Source organism: Lampetra planeri, chromosome 53 (assembly GCF_965212315.1).
Source record: "Lampetra planeri chromosome 53, kcLamPlan1.2.h2, whole genome shotgun sequence".
Classification (NCBI taxonomy): Eukaryota; Metazoa; Chordata; class Hyperoartia; order Petromyzontiformes; family Petromyzontidae; genus Lampetra; species Lampetra planeri.
Window position 1 is genome coordinate 6,588,898 of NC_136159.1, and position 24,241 is coordinate 6,613,138.

At 50.4% G+C, this 24,241-nt stretch overlaps 1 protein-coding gene across 1 annotated transcript in view; it reads right to left on the minus strand.

Annotated features, from left to right (window-relative positions):
• LOC144734807 (potassium/sodium hyperpolarization-activated cyclic nucleotide-gated channel 2-like) overlaps positions 1-24,241 on the minus strand; it is an 85,774-nt gene that overhangs the window by 29,085 nt on the left and 32,448 nt on the right. Inside the window, exons 2-3 of the mRNA XM_078617190.1 lie at positions 12,178-12,601; positions 1,792-1,953 (exon numbers count right to left, since the gene is read on the minus strand). Of these exons, the coding sequence (XP_078473316.1) occupies positions 1,792-1,953; positions 12,178-12,601 (586 nt within the window). The remainder of the gene's footprint in view (positions 1-1,791; positions 1,954-12,177; positions 12,602-24,241) is intronic.

Genomic DNA, 24,241 nt, shown 5'->3' on the forward strand with positions numbered 1-24,241 from the left:
CCATTGAGTTATTGAACGTGTTGTCTCCCTAGCCTAGTCATCTCGATGAGCAACGGTTGGCTACGTACGGTGCGAAAGAAGTTCAACAGACGTACAGACATCGGGGCCATCTCTCCGAGCCATCCACACGTGACGTCGGTGGTGGGTTCAGCCGAGAGAGTCACGCCCCTGCACTCCGTCCCATTCCCCACTCCCCGATAGCCCCTTTCGTGACCCTGCGTGCCAGTGCCACTGCTCGTCACTCATTTCCAGAGACGGGGGGGGGGGTTGGCACTTTTGCTGATGAGACATCATCAGTGCCGAGGGCCGCCACACGCATTTGAAACCACTGCTGGGTTTGACAGCAGCACGACGACGACGATGATGATGATGGGGGGGTGCGTCAGGGGCCGCACTGAAAGCCACCGGAGGGCCATCAGTGCCCCCCTTGGTGGCCGTGCAATGAAGAAGGCCGCCGTGTACCCTCTGCTGTGACCCCTAATTCGTTGGCCCTTGCACTCCCTTGTCCTTGCCGCCATCTCAATCAGTTTTTTCATACTTTGCTGCTTTTAAACTGTTAAGCAGCTTCAATAGACCTGTAATAAAGGTCGTTGAGGCGACTTCTGGAATCCGGTCTTTTATTCACTTCTCATTACAGCTCTCCTTCACGCTGCTGACTGGCAGCGTGAGAGGGACAGACAGAGACACGCACTGCCACGTGGCAACTTGGAGCCCCGCTCTCGCGTGGCCTCCTCCTCCATTCGTTCCAGTTCTGACCACGTGTTGTTCGTCTCCACCCCTATTTAATACCCGGGTCACGTGGTACATTTCCACCAATCCTGGTTAGCCTCTATGGAATATTCCAGACACCCTCGTAGGCTCCCGGGACCACTCCCCTGACTCATCTCCCCATTGGCTGTGGCCAAAGCCAGCAGAACCAATCCTCTACTTACAGCTGTCACCTTTCCATTACGTCAGGGCCACGCCCCTAGGCTTCCCCCCATTGGCTATGGACCAGGACCGGCAGAGCCAATCATCATGACGAGTTGTGATACGTCAGTGAGCCGGATATATCCTCACATTACAGACCCAAGTCGACTCCGACTACGCCGCTGCACCCGCGGTTAAACCCCATGCGCAGTGATACGGCCGGCGCACTTTCGGGGGTCTCTGGCCCAAAGACGTTGGGGCACCACTACCAAGCTCACGTGCGGGATCCATCCCCTGAGTCGGAGTCAGTTCTGCAACAGACTCCACACAAGTTTATCAGAGAGCCCACTTCAATGTGTGATCGATGAGCATTAGTGATGGACCGGACTCATAAGAGTGCGCAATAAAAAATGTTCTTCACTTACTTCAAGTGGCTTGAGGAACGGCGCTCTACAAATATGAAATATAAACTGAGATAAGGAACCAAGACCCCCACTCAGGCCTGCCCCAGCCCTGCAGAATGCACTCTGCTGCTGGCCATGATGTGCCCAGTGGTGTGTGTGTGTGCTGCCCATTGTGTGCCCAGTCGTGTGTGTGTGCTGGCCATTGTGTGCCAGTGGTGTGTGTGTGCTGCCCATTGTGTGCCAGTGGTGTGTGTGTGTGTGCTGGCCATTGATGTGCCCAGTGGTGTGTGTGTGCTGCCCATTGTGTGTCAGTGGTGTGTGTGTGTGCTGCCCATTGTGTGACAGTGGTGTGTGTGTGTGTGTGCTAGTCATTGTATGACAGTGGTGTGTGTGCTGCCCATTATATGTGAGTGGTGTGTGCGTGTGTGTGATTGCGCTGGCCCATTGTGTTGTTGTTGTTGGTTTCCTCCGGCCGTACCACCATGCGGGAGGTGGTGACCCAGCAGTCGTCTGGGAAGTCCTGCAGCATGGGCACGAGGAACTGCAGGCAGCCGTCCCAGTGGCACAGCAGCAGCATCATGGCGATGAGGTTGATGATGCGCATCACGGCGCTCGCCAGGTCGTACGTCATGTGGAAGATCTGTCGCGACGGGCAAGGGCGACACGAAGACAAAGATACCCCCGTATAGCCTCAACAGACGGATGGGGCAAGTGCTGCTACCTATGTGTAATGACAGTGGCGTCTGCATGCGGTGTGAGTGAACTAGTGGCCACGGGAGGTAATGACAGGGGAGTCAGCATACAGTGTGAATGGACTAGTGGCCACGGGAGGTAATGACAGGGGAGTCAGCATACAGTGTGAATGGACTAGTGGCCACAGGAGGTAATGACAGGGGAGTCAGCCTACATTGTGAATGCACTAGTGGCCACGGGAGGTAATGACAAGGGAGTCAGCCTACATTGTGAATGTACTAGTGGCCACGGGAGGTAATGACAAGGGAGTCAGCATACAGTGTGAATGCACTAGTGGCCACGGGAGGTAATGTCAGGGGAGTCAGCCTACAGTGTGAATGCACTAGTGGCCACGGGAGGTAATGACAGGGGTGTCAGTTGTGAGTGTGTAGAGACCGGTGGCCACGGGAATGATCGAGAAGGGAGCGAGGTCAGGTGACGGAAGAGGATGGTGGAGTCTGCCGGTGGAGCGAGCGTCCAGAATCAGCAAGAAGGTTCGGGAACGGGGGCGTGGCCTCGTGTCGGTATATAAAAGGGAGATGCGCGGGAGACTCGGGGCTGTCGCAGTGGGGGGTCTCCGCCTGTGTCAAGTGAACGTGTCTTCAATAAAGTTACATCTCGAGAGAAGTGTGTCAAGTCGTCTTTACATATGCAAGGCCAGAAGAGCACAGAGACAGACACACACAAAGACAAAAATTCCCCCCCCCCTCCGTGTACCCTTATCAGACTGTAGGGGCAAGTGCTGTTCGCGAATAGCACCTATGCAAGGCCGAAACGGCACACGAGGCGGTGGGTGGCCAGCACCACGCCCGGCCGCGTTTGTCTCCCCAGTGGCGATGTTTACACACCACACCAGGTACTCATTTGAAGCTGAGTCGACTTAGGGGAGGCCCAGGACCGATTCAGATAATCGTCACTGGTGTTGGCCGTGAGCGGCAATCGAACTCTGGTCGCCGGGTTCGTAGCGCAGCGTAGCGCTAACTACAAAGACCCACACAACGACAAAGATCCAGCGTATAGCCTCAACAGGCAGTTGACACCGGTGCTGTTTGCGCGAGTAGCACACCGTGTGAAGCGGGAGCTGAGTTCTCGAACAAAGCTCTCGGTTTGCCGGTCGATCTACGTTCCCACCCTCACCTATGGCCATGGGCTTTGGGCAATGACCGAAAGGGTGAGATCGCGGGTACAAGGGGCCGAGATGAGGTTTATCGGCAGGGTTTTCCGGGCTCACTCTCCGTGATCGGATAAGGAGCTCGGTAATCAGGGAGAGCCGCAGAGTCGAGCCGCTGTTCCTGCGGATTGAGAGGAGCCAGTCGAGGTGGTTCGGGCACCTGGTGAGGATGCCCCCACCCCGGTAGACTCCCCCCCCCTGGGACTCTACCGGACAGCACGTCCCACTACGTCACTCTGCTGGCCCGGGAACACCCGGGGATTCTCCAGGAAGAGCTAGAGTCCGTGTATAGTAGTGTATAGCAGTGTAGTATATAGTGTAGTAGTGTATAGTGTAGTAGTGTATAGTGTAGTAGTGTACAGTGTAGTTGTGTATAGTAGTGTATAGCAGTGTGGTGTATAGTTTAGTAGTGTATAGTAGTGTATAGCAGTGTAGTGTATAGTGTAGTAGTGTATAGTGTAGTGTATAGTAGTGTATAGCAGTGTAGTGTATAGTGTAGTAGTGTATAGTGTATAGCAGTGTAGTGTATAGTGTAGTGTATAGTAGTGTATAGCAGTTTAGTGTATAGTGTAGTAGTGTATAGTAGTATATAGCAGTGTGGTGTATAGTGTAGTAGTGTATAGTAGTGTATAGCAGTTTAGTGTATAGTGTAGTGTATAGTAGTGTATAGCAGTGTAGTGTATAGTGTAGTGTATAGTAGTGTATAGCAGTGTAGTGTATAGTGTAGTAGTGTATAGTGTAGTGTATAGTAGTGTATAGCAGTGTAGTGTATAGTGTAGTAGTGTATAGTGTAGTGTATAGTAGTGTATAGCAGTGTAGTGTATAGTGTATAGTAATGTAGATCTAGAGTCTGTCGCCAGGGAGGTGTGGACCGCCCCTACTCAATGCGCTTCCACCGCGACCCTCACCAGGACGAGCGGTCTGAGAAGCGAACGACGGAACCTATGAAGGCCGGCACAGCACACGAGGCGATGGGTGGCCAACACCACATACACCAACACACACAACAACAACAACCGCCATTCACCACTAAGTGGCGATGACGTCACCACGACGCTTGTGCCAGGCCACGTGAAGTGTCGAACGCCCGCTGGAAGGAGGTAATGGGTTGACTGACTGAAATGACTGGCCGATACACCACCTGTGCCCCCTACTATGCCAACTAGCTCTGTTTTAGCCACCTGGCACCCTGCTCGTTGTTGTGAGCGTTGCTCTTCTATCCTCCGTTGTTGTCGGAGGGCGACTGCCTCCAACTGCCCAGTAGCAGCGTCCTTCACAAGCCGCCTCCACAGTCCCAAAGACAATACAAAGTAAAACAACACCAGCCCCCCCCGCCCCCCCGTATAGCCTTCAATAGACTTCTAAAGCAAGTGCTGTTAGCGAGCACTTATCCCCAAGACAATAGGCCACCGTATGACCCACACACAGGGCACCCCCCCCCACACACACAGAGACCGGCCAACACGCACACACACACGCGCACTCACAGACACGTAGAGACACTGTTAGTTACATCGATTTACGAGGGAGCGTGCGAGTGCGTGTGGGCTACACACACACACTCACACCAGGGTGGATAACACACACACACCAGGGTGGACAAAGCACACACACTCACACCAGGGTGGATAACACACACACACCAGGGTGGACAAAGCACACACACTCACACTCGGGTGGATAACACACACACACACCAGGGTGGACAAAGCACACGCACTCACACCAGGGTGGATAACACACACACACACCAGGGTGGACAAAGCACACACACTCACACTCGGGTGGATAACACAAACACACACACCAGGGTAGACAACACACACACTCACATTAGGGTGGATAGCACACACACACTCACACCAGGGTGGACAGCACACACACACACCAGGGTGGACAAAGCACACACACTCACACTCGGGTGGATAACACACACACTCACACCAGGGTGGACAACACACACACCAGGGTGGACAGCACACGCACACATGCCAGGGTGGACAAAGCACACACACTCACACTCGGGTGGATAACACAAACACTCACACTAAGGTGGATAGCACACACACTCACACCAGGGTAGACAACACACACACTCACATTCGGGTGGATAACACAAACACTCACACTAAGGTGGATAGCACACACACTCACACCAGGGTGGACAACACACACACTCACACTCGGGTGGATAACACAAACACTCACACTCGGGTGGATAACACAAACACTCACACTAGGGTGGATAACACACGCACTCACACCAGGGTGGATAGCACACACACTCACACCAGAGTAGACAACACACACACACACACACACACATTAGGGTGGACAACACACACACTCACACCAGGGTGGACAACACACACTCACACCAGGGTGGACAGCAAATACACACACACCAGGGTAGACAACACACACACTCACACTAAGGTGGATAGCACACACACACACCAGGGTGGACAACACACACACTCACATTAGGGTGGATAGCACACACACACTCACACCAGGGTGGACAGCACACACACACACACCAGGGTGGACAAAGCACACACACTCACACTCGGGTGGATAACACACACACTCACACCAGGGTGGACAGCACACACACACTCACACCAGGGTGGACAGCACACACACTCACATTCGGGTGGATAACACAAACACTCACATTAGAGTGGACAGGACACACACACGCACACCAGGGTGGACATACTAAAACAAACACCCCCCTCCCACGCCGCTCGCCGCCAAGGTGGGCGGAGGTCGTTTGCAGCGACGCTGATTGGTGACCTTGGGTGATCTCTACGTTGAAGGGGCCCAGACCTCGCCCGCCCGCCCGCTCGCTCGCTCGAGTGACACCCGCGCGGCTCGTCATCACCGGGGGTCAGGGTTAGGGTCAACTTCGGTCGTCGGCGTCGTAAATTGGTTTGCCACTTACTTGCCTTCCGTGTCCAGAGACTTACATCAGAGCCAATGACTCACGTAGGCTCACACATCCTTACATAATGAGCCATGAACTCACGTAGCCTTATATAGGAGCCATAGACTCACATAGACTTACATAGGAGCCATAGACTCACATAGACTTACATAGGAGCCATAGACTCACATAGACTTACATAGGAGCCATAGACTCACATAGACTTACATAGGAGCCATAGACTCATATAGACTTACATATGAGCCATAGACTTGCATAGACTTACATAGGAGCCATAGACTTGCATAGACTTACATAGGAGCCATAGACTCACATAGACTTACATAGGAGCCATAGACTCACATAGACTTACATATGAGCCATAGACTTGCATAGACTTACATAGGAGCCATAGACTCACATAGACTTACATAGGAGCCATAGACTCACATAGACTTACATAGGAGCCATAGACTTGCATAGACTTACATAGGAGCCATAGACTCACATAGACTTACATAGGAGCCATAGACTCACATAGACTTACATAGGAGCCATAGACTTGCATAGACTTACATAGGAGCCATAGACTCACATAGACTTACATAGGAGCCATAGACTCACATAGACTTACATATGAGCCATAGACTTGCATAGACTTACATAGGAGCCATAGACTCACATAGACTTACATAGGAGCCATAGACTCACATAGACTTACATAGGAGCCATAGACTCACATAGACTTACATAGGAGCCATAGACTCACATAGACTTACATAGGAGCCAGAGACTCACATAGACTTACATAGGAGCCATAGACTCACATAGACTTACATAGGAGCCATAGACTCACATAGACTTACATAGGAGCCATAGACTCACATAGACTTACATAGGAGCCATAGACTCACATAGACTTACATAGGAGCCATAGACTCACATAGACTTACATATGAGCCATAGACTTGCATAGACTTACATAGGAGCCATAGACTTGCATAGACTTACATAGGAGCCATAGACTCACATAGACTTACATAGGAGCCATAGACTCACATAGACTTACATATGAGCCATAGACTTGCATAGACTTACATAGGAGCCATAGACTCACATAGACTTACATAGGAGCCATAGACTCACATAGACTTACATAGGAGCCATAGACTCACATAGACTTACATAGGAGCCATAGACTTGCATAGACTTACATAGGAGCCATAGACTCACATAGACTTACAAAGGAGCCATAGACTTGCATAGACTTACATAGGAGCCATAGACTCACATAGACTTACATAGGAGCCATAGACTCACATAGACTTACATATGAGCCATAGACTTGCATAGACTTACATAGGAGCCATAGACTCACATAGACTTACATAGGAGCCATAGACTCACATAGACTTACATAGGAGCCATAGACTCACATAGACTTACATAGGAGCCATAGACTCACATAGACTTACATAGGAGCTAGAGACTCACATAGACTTACATAGGAGCCATAGACTCACTTAGACTTACATAGGAGCCATAGACTCACATAGACTTACATAGGAGCCATAGACTCACATAGACTTACATAGGAGCCATAGACTCACATAGACTTACATAGGAGCCATAGACTCACATAGACTTACATAGGAGCCATAGACTCACATAGACTTACATAGGAGCCATAGACTCACATAGACTTACATAGGAGCCATAGACTCACGTAGACTTACATAGGAGCCATAGACTCGCATAGACTTACATAGGAGCCATAGACTCACATAGACTTACATAGGAGCCATAGACTCACATAGACTTACATAGGAGCCATAGACTCACGTAGACTTACATAGGAGCTAGAGACTCACATAGACTTACATAGGAGCCATAGATTCACATAGACTTACATAGGAGCCATAGACTCACATAGACTTACATAGGAGCCATAGACTCGCATAGACTTACATAGGAGCTAGAGACTCACATAGACTTACATAGGAGCCATAGACTCGCATAGACTTACATAGGAGCCATAGACTCACATAGACTTACATAGGAGCCATAGACTCACATAGACTTACATAGGAGCCATAGACTCACATAGACTTACATAGGAGCCATAGACTCACGTAGACTTACATAGGAGCCATAGACTCACATAGACTTACATAGGAGCCATAGACTCACATAGACTTACATAGGAGCCATAGACTCACGTAGACTTACATAGGAGCCATAGACTCGCATAGACTTACATAGGAGCCATAGACTCACATAGACTTACATAGGAGCCATAGACTCACGTAGACTTACATAGGAGCCATAGACTCGCATAGACTTACATAGGAGCCATAGACTCACATAGACTTACATAGGAGCCATAGACTCACGTAGACTTACATAGGAGCCATAGACTCGCATAGACTTACATAGGAGCCATAGACTCACGTAGACTTACATAGGAGCCATAGACTCACATAGACTTACATAGGAGCCATAGACTCACGTAGACTTACATAGGAGCCATAGACTCACATAGACTTACATAGGAGCCATAGACTCACGTAGACTTACATAGGAGCCATAGACTCGCATAGACTTACATAGGAGCCATAGACTCACATAGACTTACATAGGAGCCATAGACTCACGTAGACTTACATAGGAGCCATAGACTCACATAGACTTACATAGGAGCCATAGACTCACGTAGACTTACATAGGAGCCATAGACTCACATAGACTTACATAGGAGCCATAGACTCACGTAGACTTACATAGGAGCCATAGACTCACATAGACTTACATAGGAGCCATAGACTCACGTAGACTTACATAGGAGCCATAGACTCGCATAGACTTACATAGGAGCCATAGACTCGCATAGACTTACATAGGAGCTAGAGACTCGCATAGACTTACATAGGAGCCGTAAACTCACATATCTTTACATAGGAGCCATAGCCTCACATAGCCTTGTATAGGAGCCATAGACTTACAAGGGAATTTGTCTTCTGGAAGATGTGTTGTAATCTAGATTTTCAAAACCATATTCCGGAAGGCCGTTCTCCACAGCCATACATTACCGGCCAGGGGGCAGGAGGTACCGACGGCCGTCCACAATCACCTTGCCGAAGAATCTCTCTCCCCATTGCATAGCGGCGTGTCCAACATTCATCTTCTGGAAGGCAGTGGCTCTCCATAGCGATACCGTATTCTCGCCATTATAAAACCGATATTTGTTTTTCATTTCCTTCTTTAAAAATATCACCGCACAGTTTTGAGAGCGTCTAATTATCCAGAGACTTACGGAAAATGCAAAAAAAAACTATTATTAGCAGATTTCGTTGTTGTTGTTGTTGTAGAAATCCATTCTGAGCTTCTCCAATATATACTTGTTTCTTTTAATCGATTACTTTATTTATCGACACTTGGTTCACACCTCGCACATGCCCCTGCAAAGAGCGTTCAGTGAGATATTCTGGAGGAACTATGCGGCTAACGTCGCATCACCGCGTGCCAATGAAACCGAAACAACGGAATTCTCGTGACGCTGGAATTTTCCCAAATTGGGTAAATAAACAAAAAAAATTAAAACCCCAAATGTAATATCACGGCGTATCTGTGCAGTATCATTGGTGATTGGGATGAGACCATCAATTTAAACACGTAGGCTTTCGCGACCCAATATTATTCATAATAAACGTTTTTGGGTGGGTGAGATTCGCGTTATTTATAAATGTGTCGTAACCCTCCACCACCCGACACGGCCAATCAGTAAACAAAAGTGTCACGTTGACAAAAGACAAATAGTTTACTACTTTAACCCACCGGTGTGTTGAAGAGTGAATCCACAACATTGACAATTTTTGAGTACCACGTTTCGCTGGTAATTGCATCCAGCATCAACCCGCTACAATCGAGGATCCCGGTTTAATGACAGGCAGCTGCCTGGATTCGAACCCAGGCCCTCTGCAGCACGGGCTCAGTGCTCTGACCCATGAGCCACCGGGTCACCACCCACACACATCTATTTATTTCGTGACTGCAGGGATTCATCTTCTTGGTTCTTTCGGTAAAGTCACGTAGAAGGGAAATAATAAAATAATAAAAATAAAACATAATACAATTATTCTCACGACGTTTCGGCCACAACGCAAGCAGCCGTCCTCAGGTGAAGAACAGGTCTGTCGGAAAGACAGCGTCATTCAGACTTCTACGTGACTTAACCGAAAGAACCAAGAAGATTTTTTTTTTATTTCATCTGAATAATCACAAGGCCAAAGAGGCAACTTGCATGCGCGGTTCCGTCCTTATCAAGGTTCATCAGCACCGTACGGTACTGCCAATCGCGCCTGGATGATTGACGGGGCGATGTAGGGAAGAGGACCGGTGGGGGAACGGTTGTGGGGGGGGGGAAGGAGGTAGGGGGGGGGTAGGGGGGGGGGGTAGGGGGGGGGGTGTCAAGTTCTTGAGCGCAATGCGCACGACGCGAGCGGAGTTATTGGCTGCGTCGGGGAGCCCCCGAACGTCACCCCGAGGGCCTCCGTGCCTGCTGCCGCTCGCTCAGCCGTTACGTCCGATTGAGCGATTCGCTGGGAATCTGTTGAACATTTTTTTTGGGGGGGAAATGCCACGAGGCGCCGTTAAAAAAGATTCGCCGAGCATCCCCGGAGAGAGGCGGTGCGACGCCGCGCCACACAAGGACAACGGGAATGTCAAGATGCGTGCCAACTGCCACTGTACCGGCCCTGCAAGCGATGCCCACCGGCTCCCGTAGAAGACCCACAGATTTATGTCGAGACCCGTAGGTTAACGTAGGAGACCCATAGGCTTGCATAGAGACCCATAGGGATGCATTGAGAGCCATAGGCTCGCATAGAGACCCATATATTTCTACGTAGATTTATAGACTTACACAGAGACCCATTGATTACATTGAGACTCATAGATGTATTGACTTACATAGAGACCCATAGGATTACATTGAGACTCATAGATTTATAGACTTACATGAATACCCATAGGATTGCTTTAAGACTCGTATACTTACATAGAGACCCATAGATCTATACACAGACGTATAGACTTGCATAGAGACCCATAGGATTAAATGGAGAATAATAGGCTAAAATAAAGACCCATAGATGTACACATAGACTCATAGGCTCACATAGAGACCCATAGGATTACATGGAGACTAGTAGGCTTACACAGAGACCCATAGATGTATAGAGAGACGCATAGGCTTACATAGATGCCCATAGGATTACATGGAGGCTCAATGGCTTACATACAGACCCATATATTTATACACAGACTTATAAACGTACATGGATACCCATAGGATTACATGGTGACTAATCGGCTTACATAGAGACCCATAGATGTATACAGAGACTCATAGGCTTACATACAGACCCATAGATGTATACAGAGACTCATAGGCTTACATAAAGACCCATAGATGTATACAGAGACTCATAGGCTTACATAAAGACCCATAGATTTATACACAGATTTATAGACTTACATAGAGACCCATAGGATTACATGGTGATTAATCGGCTTACTTAGAGACCCATAGATGTATAGAGAGACGCATAGGCTCACATACAGACCCATAGCTGTATACAGACACTCATAGGCTTGCATACAGACCCATAGATGTATACAGAGACTTATAGGCTTACATAAAGACCCATATTTCGATGTAAAGCTTTCGTGACTGCAGGAATTCATCTTCTTGGTTCTTTCGGGAAAGTCACGTAGAAGGGAAATAAGCAAATAATAAAATAAAACGTTAAAAAATTAATTAATGAACATTAAAATACTAAAATACTATGTTTTTCTTATTATTTAATTATTTCCCTTCTACGTGACTTTACCGAAAGAACCAAGAAGAAAAAGACCCATATGTTTATACATAGATTTATAGACTTTCATGGATACCCAAAGCATTACATGTAAAATAACATTTTAAAACACCACCACCAGCACCACCAGCAGCACCTTATGAAGAAGCTCACCTCCTCCCACTGGTGGATGTAGCGAATGAGCCTAGACAAACGCAGCAGCCGCAGCAGGCTGAGGATCTTGGCGAAGCGCACGATGCGCAGCGCGCGCGCCGTCTTGTACACGTCCGAGTCCATGCCGCTCTCCACGATGAGGAAGATGTAGTCGACGGGGATGGAGGACACCAGGTCCACCAGGAACCACGTGCGCAGGTACGTGCGCTTGATCTTGCGCGGGTCCAGGATGATGTCGGTGTTGTCCTCGACCACGATGCCCGTGCGGAAGTTGAGCACGAGGTCGACGAGGAAGAAAGTGTCCGAGAAGACGTTGAAGATGATCCAGGGCGTCGTGGTCTCCTCCTTGAAGAAGGTGATGCCCACGGGGATCACGATGAGGTTGCCCACCATCAGCAGCAGCATGACGAGGTCCCAGTAGAACCTGCGAGAAGGATTTATTGAAGAGATGAGATCGGCCGGTGAGGGGGGGGGGGGGGCTACGTGTGGCACATGTGAGATGTGGGAGCGGTCGAGCAGCGGTTACGAACCCGGCAATCCGACTTTGAAACCCGCTCATGACCAATAACAGCGTTGAATATTTTAACCGGCCCTGGGTCGCCCCTAGGTCGATGCAGGCTTAAATAAGTACCTGGTGCAGCGTGTATACATCAGCACTGGGGAGACAAAGGCGACCGGGCGTCGTATTGAACATCCACTCCTTCGTGTGCCCTGCAGGCCTTCATACTTTCCCCAACAGTCTGTTAAGAGGCTATACAGAGGATCACTGTCCGTCTCTTGTTTGAGGAAGAGGGTAGGTGAAGGTGCACCACCTGTAATTTTCTCAATCTTTTGCTCATGCTTTTATTACCTCGTGTCTCTCGTTCGATTTCGATTTAAAGCTTTCGTGACTGCAGGGATTCATCTTCTTGGTTCTTTCGGTAAAGTCACGTAGAATGGAAATAATAAAATAATAAAATTCTCACGACGTTTCGGCCAAATGCAAGCAGCCGTCCTCAGGTGGAGAACAGGTCTGTCGAGACAGAGTCTTCTCGACAGACCTGTTCTCCACCTGAGGACGGCTGCTTGCATTGTGGCCGAAACGTCGTGAGAATTATTTTATTATGTTTTATATATATATTTTTTTATTTCCATTCTACGTGACTTTACCGAAAGAACCAAGAAGATGTCTCATTTGAGTTCAGGACCACGGACAGCCCCTTTGTGTTCAGCACCACGGACAGCTCCGTGAGTATTTCACTTGGGATAAGAACCAAGGACAGCCCCTTGTGCTTTAAATTTTGATTTAAAGCTTTCGTGACTGCAGGGATTCATATTCTTGGCTGTTTCGGTAAAGTCACGTAGAAGGGAAATAATAAAATAATCTAAATATAAAAATATTAAACAATACAAAATTGTTTTATATTTATATCATTTTATTATTTCCCTTATACGTGACTTTACCGAAAGAACCAAGAATATGAGCCCCTTGTGTGTTTGACAAATTATACGAACAAATATTAACATCATCATTTCTCACCCAGCACAGATACTGAAATTGTTCGGTTTCAATCATTTGTATTTATTCGCTCAAGAAAACCTCACTGAATCTCTTGATTAATTTTCAAGTGTGCTTACTACAGCACCTTTTAGGGGGAAACCTGGATACACGGAGCATACCCACGCATAAAAGAAGGATAAAACACACTGTGCTGCACAGATAGCCAGCCTGACCTAACCTACTTGCTGTACTCCCTCGTATGGGCAACACCACTCTGTCATGCAAGGTGAGTGCCTCCTTGAGCACCAAATCTGTGTGATCCATCAACTCTGCCTCGACGTCAGATTCACACCCGGCTATTAAACAATTCCATTTTAGAAGATCCGTTATTTCTCCTGCTAATGAATGCACGAGGGGGCATTCCGTTAATTTGATTTTCGACTTAATTTCGTAAAGTTCACGCTCTAAAAATGTAAAATATCGGTTGGGCCAATCACGCGATGAACTTTCGTCTGGAGCAGGGTGGTTGGGGAGAGGACACACGGCCGAGTGTGATTAAGGTTACCACTTATAGAGGGACACTCGGAAGTATTTCTGTGATATCGGCTTTCGCGATCCACTCTCTATCACACAGAGTGGTGCGATTCTCGCTCTGTGAAAGCTCCAAGTGGCCACTTCGTCTGGCGACGTGACGCCAATAGCAGAGAGTGAAGAGAGAAGGCAGGGGAGACGAGGAGAAGGAGGATGGAGAGGCTGCCTCAGGACCCTGACGATGCTGCTTCTGCACGGAGCGGCGTTTGTTCTCGAAGTGGGCGGGGCGAGTGGCCACTTCACAGAAATCACGTGATTCGCATGAAGGCTTGAGGTGACGTAGAAGAGTTTTTCAGAACAAAAGCAGACGCGATGTTGTTGAACGTAGCAGGCGCATGAAATGTGAAATAGGATTTTTACTAAATTTAGTGTTCACTTTTGGGAATAGATTTTGTGCTTGTCACAGCAAGTCTAAAAATGATGTGTTGCTTGCAAATTAACCCAATTTGCCCGGAGTATTTTTAGCCTTGCTTTCAAACACGATCACATTGCCCCTATTTCCATCCTGGTAAAAAAAACTAAAAACCACTATACTGTTCAGCTCGTTTTGTAAATCCACTGCTGGATGAAGGTCTCCCCACGTCGTATCAGTGACGGAGGGGGGAGGGGTTATCTGACCATGCATCACCACACTGGTTGGTGATGAACGAAGGTGCCCAGAACCCCTTAATCAGATATAATTCACCACTGATCTTAGCCGATGCCGGTAATCGAGCGAGCTGGCTTCATCGTGCAGTGAAGCTACCCAATACGCCCCCCCCCTCTCCCCCCAACGCCTCCACCCCTCCCCCCCACCACAAGTCCTAATAGGGCCCGTTAAGAGTCCATAAATCAATCACTGCTCTTAACGGCGGCCCACTCTAAAACTCAGTGCCTCCATTGGAGAGCAATCAGAAACCTCGGCTCCCCATTCACTTCCTCCATAACCGGGCACTGAGCACACACGGCCCGGGTTCTCTCTCTCTCTGAGAGTGATGTTTGTTTTTAAAAAAACAACACAGATTATCGTTTTCTCTCTCCCCGTCTCTATCCGGCTAACCCGAGCGTTCCCTCCCCCCGGGTCAACAATCCGACGAGAGATATGCGAGCTGACAGACCCAACCGTGCAGAAGGCGATTAATGGGAAGAGGCCACTCACGAAGGCGGAAAGGCCGCGTGGTGTCTCCCAGTTGGCCGGGGGGGAGGTGGGGGGGAGCGTGGGATTCCACCCCCAATCCGGTTTCTAGGCAGCGCTGTGGAGTGTCGGGGGGCGCGCGTCCAGACATCACCTGGCCAGCCGATAGCCCTGGTTTTGTCCCGGGCAGTCACCTCGCGCCCAAGCGCTAATTACACGCAGGCTTAAAACAAAAGCCTGCTGAGTTTCTGAGCTCTTGTCAGATCAGCCGCGGCAATCATGGTGATTGGGTCTTAGTGTAAAGAAGAAGAAACCGGTAGAGAGCTGGCGTGAAATAAACGTGACTCGAGTGTCTTCTTGGTTCTTTCGGTAAAGTCACGTAGAAGGAAAATAATAAAATAATAAAAAGAAAACATAATACAATAATTCTCACGACGTTCCGGCCACAACGCAAGTAGCCGTCGTGAGAATAATTTTATTATGTTTTATTTTTATTATTTTATTATTTTCCTTCTACGTGACTTTACCGAAAGAACCAAGAAGATGAATCCCTGCAGTCACGAAAGCTTTAAATCGAAAAGTGACTCGAGTGATTGCCAAGTATGTGGCCCAGCCATCTGTGGGTATCCGGAAATGGCGAGCACGTGGATAAGTGACGCCCCACGGGCTTGTCGCGATGTGGCTGAGAACATTTTGGATTTTTAAAAAAATTGGTTATTTCTGAGACCACGTGTTTCTCCTCTGCCCAGCAAGGTGACACGCGCGCTGGCGATTATGCTGACGATGAAACATTTAAATACGCAGCAGCGCACGAACAGCAGGCACAGCGTTAATGCAGTGTAGTTGCATAAATTAAATGTAATTATAGTGCCGTTGAACTCTTACACCAATTGGGGGGTGGGGGGTGGGGGGGGAGTGCGGGTGAATTCCGTATTCTCTGAATGATACGATGCTCCGGGAAATAAAAACGCATCTCCAAAAACTCGTGCCCAGTGCAAATGAAGTTCTACAAATCTGGTGACACAAACACACGCATGGCCAGAAATCTGGCAGTGAGGTGAGGTGGGCAGGTAGGTGGGTAGTCGGTAGTTATATAGATAAAGATATATTTTGTTACATATCGATTTATATAGGTCATTGAGTAGGTGTTATGGGCAGAAATATAGTTTGCTAGGTATAGATCGGCGTGATAGGTATTTAAGGTGATATATAGATATTGGTGGTTGGGTAGGTAGTTTCAGTTTTGCTGCCAGAAAAAAAGGGAAAACCCTATTATTATATTTTGGTACTGCCAAAGAAGGTCTAATGATGTAGATGCTTATACCCCGAGCCCTCATTACTTTGATAGTGCATTGTCTTTGAGCTGTACGCCTTTTGGCATCCTCTGGTGGAGCACCAATTGGGTCGAGGCTCAAAAGAAAGCCGTCCCTTGGTGTGGACCAATCAGTTTGAAGGACAATGCATATATTATCATAGTGTTTTTTGTTTGCATTTTGACCGCAAGCATTGTGGTTAATGCAGACATGAATCCTTGTAAAAAGGTTTCAGTTTTTTTGCTGGAAAAAAGGTGAAACCCCTATCATTATTTAGGATTGATTGGTAAAGATGCAGTTAGGTAGGTTGGTTGGTAGATGGCTCACTCTCAGAGCTGACCTTGGAGGTCAAATATCGACCGCTCAACAGCTCTACCACCTGACTGAAGAAGTGTTGACCAAGCAAATCCGCTGCCCGCAAACAGCGTTGACCACGGCGACATCTCAAATTGTCGGCACGGTGTGAACAGTCTGACAAACATCAACAAACATCGGGGAAACGGGCACGCGGCCCCCACTAGCGGCGCTGTACTAATTTGCCAATGTTGACATTTCCAGGGTCTGCCGGCGGGAAGTGTTTGGTTGGCAAGGGGTCTGGGGTCGGCTGAAGCGCCCGGGGGGGGGGGTCGAGATTGGGGCGCTCAGATGACAGCGCCTGTGGCGGAGTGGTGAGCCCCCAGCCTGCTGTCTCGAGAGGGCCCTGCTGCTGCTGCTTCTGCTGCTTCTGCTGCTTCTTCTGCTGCTGCTGTTGCTGCTGCTGCTTCTGCTGCTGCTTCTGCTTCTGCTGCTGCTGCTTATGCTTCTGCTGCTGCTGCTTCTGCTGCTGCTTCTGCTGATGCTGCTTCTGCTGTTGCTGCTGCTTCTGCTGTTGCTTCTGCTCTGCTGCTGCTGCTTCTGCTGCTTCTGCTGCTTCTGCTGCTGCTGCTTCCGCTGCTGCTGCTTCTGCTGCTGCTGATTCTGCTGCTTCTGCTGATTATGCTGCTGCTGCTTCTGCTGCTGCTTCTGCTGCTGCTGCTTCTGCTGCTTCTGCTGCTGCTGCTGCTTCTGCTGCTTCTGCTGATTCTGCTGCTGCTGCTTCCACTGCTGCTGCTTCTGCTGTTTCTGCTGCTTCTGCTGCTGCTGCTTTTGCTTCTACTGCTGCTGCTGCTTCTAATGCTGCTTCTGCCTTTGCTGCGACTGCGTCTGCTGCTTCTTCTGCTTCTACTGCTGCTTCTACTGCTGCTTCTGTTACGTTTGCTGTTGCTGTTGCGTCTGATGCTGCTTCTGCTGCTACTGTTGCTTCTGCTGCTTCTGCTGCTGCTTCTGCTTCTGCTGCTTCTGCTGCTGCTGCTTCTGCTGCTGCTACTCCTGCTGCTGCTGCTGCTGCTGCTGCTTCTGCTGCTGCTGCTGTTTCTGCTGCTGTTGCTGCTGCTGCTTCTGCTGCTTCTGCTGCTGCTGCTGCTTCTGCTGCTTCCGCCTTTGTCTGCTGCTGCTGCTTTTGCTTCTACTGCTGCTGCTGCTTCTAGTGCTGCTTCTGCCTTTGCTGCGACTGCCTCTGCTGCTTCTTCTGCTTCTACTGCTGCTTCCGCTGCTACGTTTGCTGTTGCTGTTGCGTCTGATGCTGCTTCTGCTGCTACTGTTGTGTCTGCTAATTCTGCTGCTGTTGCTTCTGCTGCTTCTGTTGCTGCTTCTTCTGTTGCTGCTGCTGCCGATTCTGCTTCTTCTTCTGCTGCTGCTGCTTCTGTTGCTGCTGCTGCTGATTCTGCTTATTCTGATCATTTTGCTGTTGCTATTGCGTCTGATGCTGCTTCTGCTGCTGCTTTTGTTGCTGCTTCTGCTGCTTCTGCTTATTCCGCTGCTGCTTCTGCTGATTCTACTTTTGCTATTGCGTCTGACGCTGCCTCTGCTACTGTTGCTTTTGCTTCTTGCTGCTTCTGCTGCTTCTACTGCTGCTGATTCTGCTTCTGCTGATTATGCTGCTGCTTCTGCTGCTGCTTCTGCTGCTACGTTTGCTGCTGCTGTTGCTTCTGCTGCATTTCGCTTGTGCAGATCACACGGGCGGGTTTGCGGGGAAAGCGTTCACGGCCGAGGTGCGGGGAGTAAAATAAATCAAGGAACGTCACGGAATTCAGGGCAAGGTCACGGGGAGAAAAGAAACGTGGGGGGAGAGGGGGGTGGCAGTGACTCACCTACAAGGTTATATTCTGTGTTTGTTGTTTAAAATGGCGTCTTTATTCTCAGATGCTACATAAAGTCAACACGAACGCAATGAATGTTTCAACGCCAACACGATGGGATTTTGAATCGATTCTTTCCGATGGAGGCTGCTTTAAGCTTAGCTTCGGAGATTCCGACGGGTGTGCACGCAGCTGCGTATGCCAATTAGACTTTAACTTCAACAGTAAATCAAGGGCATGCATTTAAAAAAAAAACTATATATTATAGCTGCGTACACGGGGGAAGTTAATTAGAAGTTAATTTAAGCTCAAACATCACGTTAATTGGCTTGGCGTGATCGACAGTGTGCTTCTGCCGTGCGGTTCGTTAGTAAATCCGTCGTCGTTGTACTGATGTCAGTGATTATAGCTCTCACGATTGTGAAATGAGGGAATTTTATCGATAAAAATGTTTTTGTATCAATAAGGAAGATAAAAAAAATCGAGTCATCGTGATGCTGGCAGTGGCGCACGGGAACAAAGAACGGCAACTGAACGTCTGGCTTGGAAAACTCGCCTCGTAAGACTTCACTTTACCCCCCGTAGTTGTAGCCGCTCTCCCTGCAGGCTCTGAGTGGCTGAGTGGGAGAGTCAGTAGGTGAGTGAGTGGGTGGGTGAGTGAGTAGGTGAGTGTGTGTGTGAGTGAGTGAGTGGGTGAGGGAGTAGGTGAGCGGGTGAGGGAGTAGGTGAGTGTGTATGTGAGTAGGTGAGTGAGTGGGTGGGTGAGGGAGTAGGTGAGTAAGTGGGTGAGGGAGTAGGTGAGTGTGTGTGTGAGTAGGTGAGTGAGTGGGTGAGTGAGTGAGCGAGAGAGTGAGTGGGTGGGTGAGGGAGTAGGTGAGTGAGTGGGTGAGGGAGTAGGTGAGTGAATGGGTGAGGGAGTAGGTGAGTGAGTGAGTGAGTGGGTGGGTGAGGGAGTAGGTGAGTGAGTGGGTGGGTGAGGGAGTAGGTGAGTGGGTGAGGGAGTAGGTGAGTGTGTGTGTGAGTAGGTGAGTGAGTGGGTGAGTGAGTGAGTGAGTAGGTGAGTGAGTGGGTGGGTGATGGAGTAGTTGAGTGGGTGAGGGAGTAGGTGAGTGTGTGAGTGGGTGGGTGAGGGAGTAGGTGAGTGTGTGAGTGAGTGGATGAGTGGATGAGTGAGTGGGTGGGTGGTGAGGGAGTAGGTGAGTGTGTGTGTGAGTGAGTGAGTTGGTGAGGGAGTAGGTGAGTGGGTGAAGGAGTAGGTGAGTGTGTGTGTGAGTGAGTGGGATGAATGAGTAGGTGAGTGGGTGGGTGAGGGAGTAGGTCAGTGGGTGGGTGAGGGAGTAGGTGAGTGTGTGTGTGAGTGAGTGGGTGGGTGAGGGAGTAGATGAGCGGGTGAGGGAGTAGGTGAGTGTGTATGTGAGTAGGTGAGTGAGTGGGTGAGTGAGTGAGTGGGTGGGTGAGGGAGTAGGTGAGTGAGTGGGTGAGGGAGTAGGTGAGTGTGTGTGTGAGTGAGTGAGTGGGTGGGTGAGGGAGTAGGTGAGTGAGTGAGTGAGTGGGTGAGGGAGTAGGTGAGTGAATGGGTGAGGGAGTAGGTGAGTGAGTGAGTGAGTGAGTGGGTGGGTGAGGGAGTAGATGAGTGAGTGGGTGGGTGAGGGAGTAGGTGAGTGAGTGAGTGAGTGTATGAGTGAGTGGGTGGGTGGGCGAAGGAGTAGGTGAGTGAGTGTGTGAGTGAGTGGGTGGGTGAGGGAGTAGGTGAGTGAGTATGTGAGTGAGTGGATGAGTGAGTGTGTGAGTGGGTGGGGGAGTACGTAAGCGAGTGTGTGAGTGAGTAGGTGAGTGAGCAGGTCGTAATATTTCCCTTCTCCACTCTCTCCTCTACCACTCCCTCCACCCCTCCACCCCCCTCCCGCTGGGAAACCCGCAACACCCTCTGAGTGCTCGCACCCCCAGAGTCTCCGATGCAGAGTGGTGGTGGTGGTTGTGCTGGCGACCCCAGTAGTCAAGGCGCTGTCCCTGGTGCTGAGATGCAATGTGGCTCTGATTGACAGGGTCACCACTGGGGCGTTTATTTGTCGTAGTAATATTATCATGTAATGCATTACCGATGTTAACCCAAGGAAGTCTTATTGAATTTCGATTTAAAGCTTTCGTGACTGCAGGGATTCATCTTCTTGGTTCTTTCGGTAAAGTCACGTAGAAGGGAAGTAATAAAATAATAAAAATAAAACATAATAAAATAATTCTCACGACGTTTCGGCCACAACGCAAGCAGCCGTCCACAGGACAGCTGCTTGCGTTGTGGCCGAAACTTCCCTTCTACGTTACTTTACCGAAAGAACCAAGAAGAAGTCTTATTGAGTCTCGTGGCTTTTTTGGCAGGGAGGGAGGGGGGGGATCCTGCCAAGTTTTGGCAGTTGGGATCGATCATTATTATTGCTGCTGCCGTACGTGATACCAATCTCAGTAATTGTGGTGGAGTTTTTCAAACGTTTGCAAAACAATTGAAGCGTAACGCTGGCACATCAGTGGCCTTGCCAATTGGCGTCACGGGATCTTGAACGTCCACCGTCAGTGTTAGCGGATGGGGCGTAGTGTCACGGTGGTTATTGCACAGACCGCCGTCCACAGGCTGTTGGGGCAAGTGCTTTTGGCGAGCGCCTATGAAGGCCGGAAGAGCGCACGAGGTGGTCGTGAGGACAGCAACACGCCCGGCCGCCTTTGTCTCCCCAGTGCTGATGTTTAACTCGCCGCACCGGATACTCATTTAGGGCTAAGTCGACCTATGGACCGGTTCAAATTTTCGTCTCTGATGCTGTTAGCAAGCACTTACGGAGGACGAAACGGCCCACGTGGAGGTGATTTGGACAGCAACACGCCGGGCCGTCTTTGTCTCCCCAGTGCTGATGTTTTTTTCTCACCGCTACCAGGAAAAGTGGACCTAGGGCCCAGTTCAGATATTCGTCACTGACGTTGGCTCTGAACTGGAATCGAACTCGGGTCGCCGGCATCGGGGCGTGGTGCGCCATAATCACGACGCGATCGCTCCCCGGTGTTAACCAGGGCGGCCGCCGGAGTCGAACCGTGAATCTTCGACGATAAGCGGCGGGCGCGCCAACCGCTGGGGCCTGCGTCAGCGGCAGCAACGGGCATAACGGTGACGACGCATCGACGATTAATCGATTATTTAGCTCGCGACGCGTGTTGAGTGGCGCGAGAACCCCACGTGTTTCGTGACGCGTCCGTTGCGCGTCACGCGACCCCCTTGCAGCCACTCGAGGCCGCTACGTTCACCGCAATCGTGAGAATCGATTATCGAATCGAATCGTCATTTAATGACGGCAATCATTCGCAGCGCCGTTGTATCATAGACACGTGCTATGGGTACAAATGTCTGCTCCTTGCTAATACATTAATTTAAGCAATGGGGAGCGGTGGCGCAGTGCTTAGCGCGCTGTGCAATTAACCCGGTGACCCGACTTTGATTATCTGAACCGGTCCTGGTCCACCGGTAGGTCGACTCGGCCTCAAATGAGCACCTGGTGCGGTATGTAGTAAACATCGCCGCAAGGGATACATAGGCGGCCGGGCGTGGCGTTGACCACCCACCCCCTCGTTGTGTCGCGTCATAGGTGCTGCTCGCTAACAGCACTTGCCCCAACAGTGCGTTAAAGAGGCTTCACGGGGGGTCTTTGTCGCGCGCGCGTGCGTGTGCGCGTGCATGTGCGCGTGCGTGTGCGCGCGTGCGTGCGCGCGCAGTAGCTTAGCAGCCTCGGCGTGGCTGCTCCACGAACACCGCATCAATATTTTACGCTCTCTCTGACGTTCAAGTGCCTAATGATCGCGCTTGCGTAACGCGCGTTTCAAAGGTCACTCGAACGCACCTCGGGAGGGCACGCACGCGCGCACGCACCCCCTACACAGACGGATACAGAGACAAAGACCCCCCCCCCGTCTCCTCCTACCCCCCCCGCGTAGCCTCCCAACAGATTGGTGGGGCACAGCGGTGGCTAAGCTGCTGCGCGTGGCTGCCTGTTATCGCTGCTGCTGCTGTTGCTGCTGCTGTGGAGGCAGCAGCAACAGCAGCAGCGAGAGGTTCGTTGGATAACGCACAGCCACCCTGGCTCGCCAGGAGAAGGCGGTACAAGCCACGGTGCCGACTAATCGCCGTCTGTGTTTCCATCCGTGCGGGGGTTGCAGTTTTATTTCACCCCGTGCGAGCTTTCTCCGGGTGCCTCAAGTGTCCTCCCCACTCGCATCGACACTCGTCACTCGTTGGCCGAAGAAACATTTTTTTTAAAAACTCCAAACGTGGCAGCTCCGTCGTGAATAAAAAAGACGAATTCCCGTGAACGAGCTCCGGCGAAGGCGAACGCGGCACACGAGGAGGGGGTGGGCGCGGTCAGCACCGGCCGCCTGTCTCTCACCGCACCGGGCGTCTCTCTCTCTCTCTGCCTACTTAAGGTTGAGGTCCAGAGCCGGCCCAGCCACTAAGCGACCCTTGCAATTGTAAAGGGCCCCGTGGCCAGCAGAGGGCCCCCTAGAGTCACTGCTAGCTAGTGGGTGAAAAAAATCATACATCAAAGGGGCCTCCAACCAAATTTTGCTTAGGGCCCCCAAAGGTCTAGGGCCGGTTCTGGCTGAGTCGACCTTGGGGAGGGCGCATAACCGGTTGAGATAATCGCCAATGGGGTGGGCCGTGAGCGAGAATCGAACTCGGGTTGATGGGTGTTGTAGCGCAGCGCGCCGACCGCTTCGCCACTGCCCCACTGCGCCACTGACCCATAACAAAGACAAAGATCCCCCATATAACCTGTAGCAGACTCTAGGAGCAAGTGCTGTTTGCGAGCACCTATGATGGCCGGCACGGCACACGAGGGGGTGGGTGGCCAGCACCGCGCCGCGCCGCCTTTGTCTTCCCAGTGGCGATGTTTACTCCACACCGCACCAGGCACTACATTTGAGGCCGAGTCGACCTAGGGGAGGCCCAGGACCGGTTCAGATAATCGTCACTGGTGTTGGCCCTGAGCGGGAATCGAATCCGGGTCGCCAGGTTCATAGCGCAGCGTAGCTGGCAGGAGGTCACGGAGCAGACCCAGCAGGTGCCACGGGTCGACTGGCTGAGAGGACTGAGATGACTGGCTGATGCACCACCTTTGCCCCCTACTGTGCCACCTTGCTGTGCTTTAGCCACCCGGCGCTCCGCTCGTTGTTGTGAGCGTCGCTCCTCCGCCCTCTGTTGTTGGCGACTGCCTCCAACTGCCCAGTAGCGTCCTTCACGAGCCTCCTCCACAGAGGCCGAACTTGACACCGCTGGTACCAGTCATCGGCAAGTCCACTCAGCTCCACATCCTCCTGCACCACATCACTCCATCTCTTATCTAGCCCGTGCCGCGCCCGTTTAGCCCCCTCATTC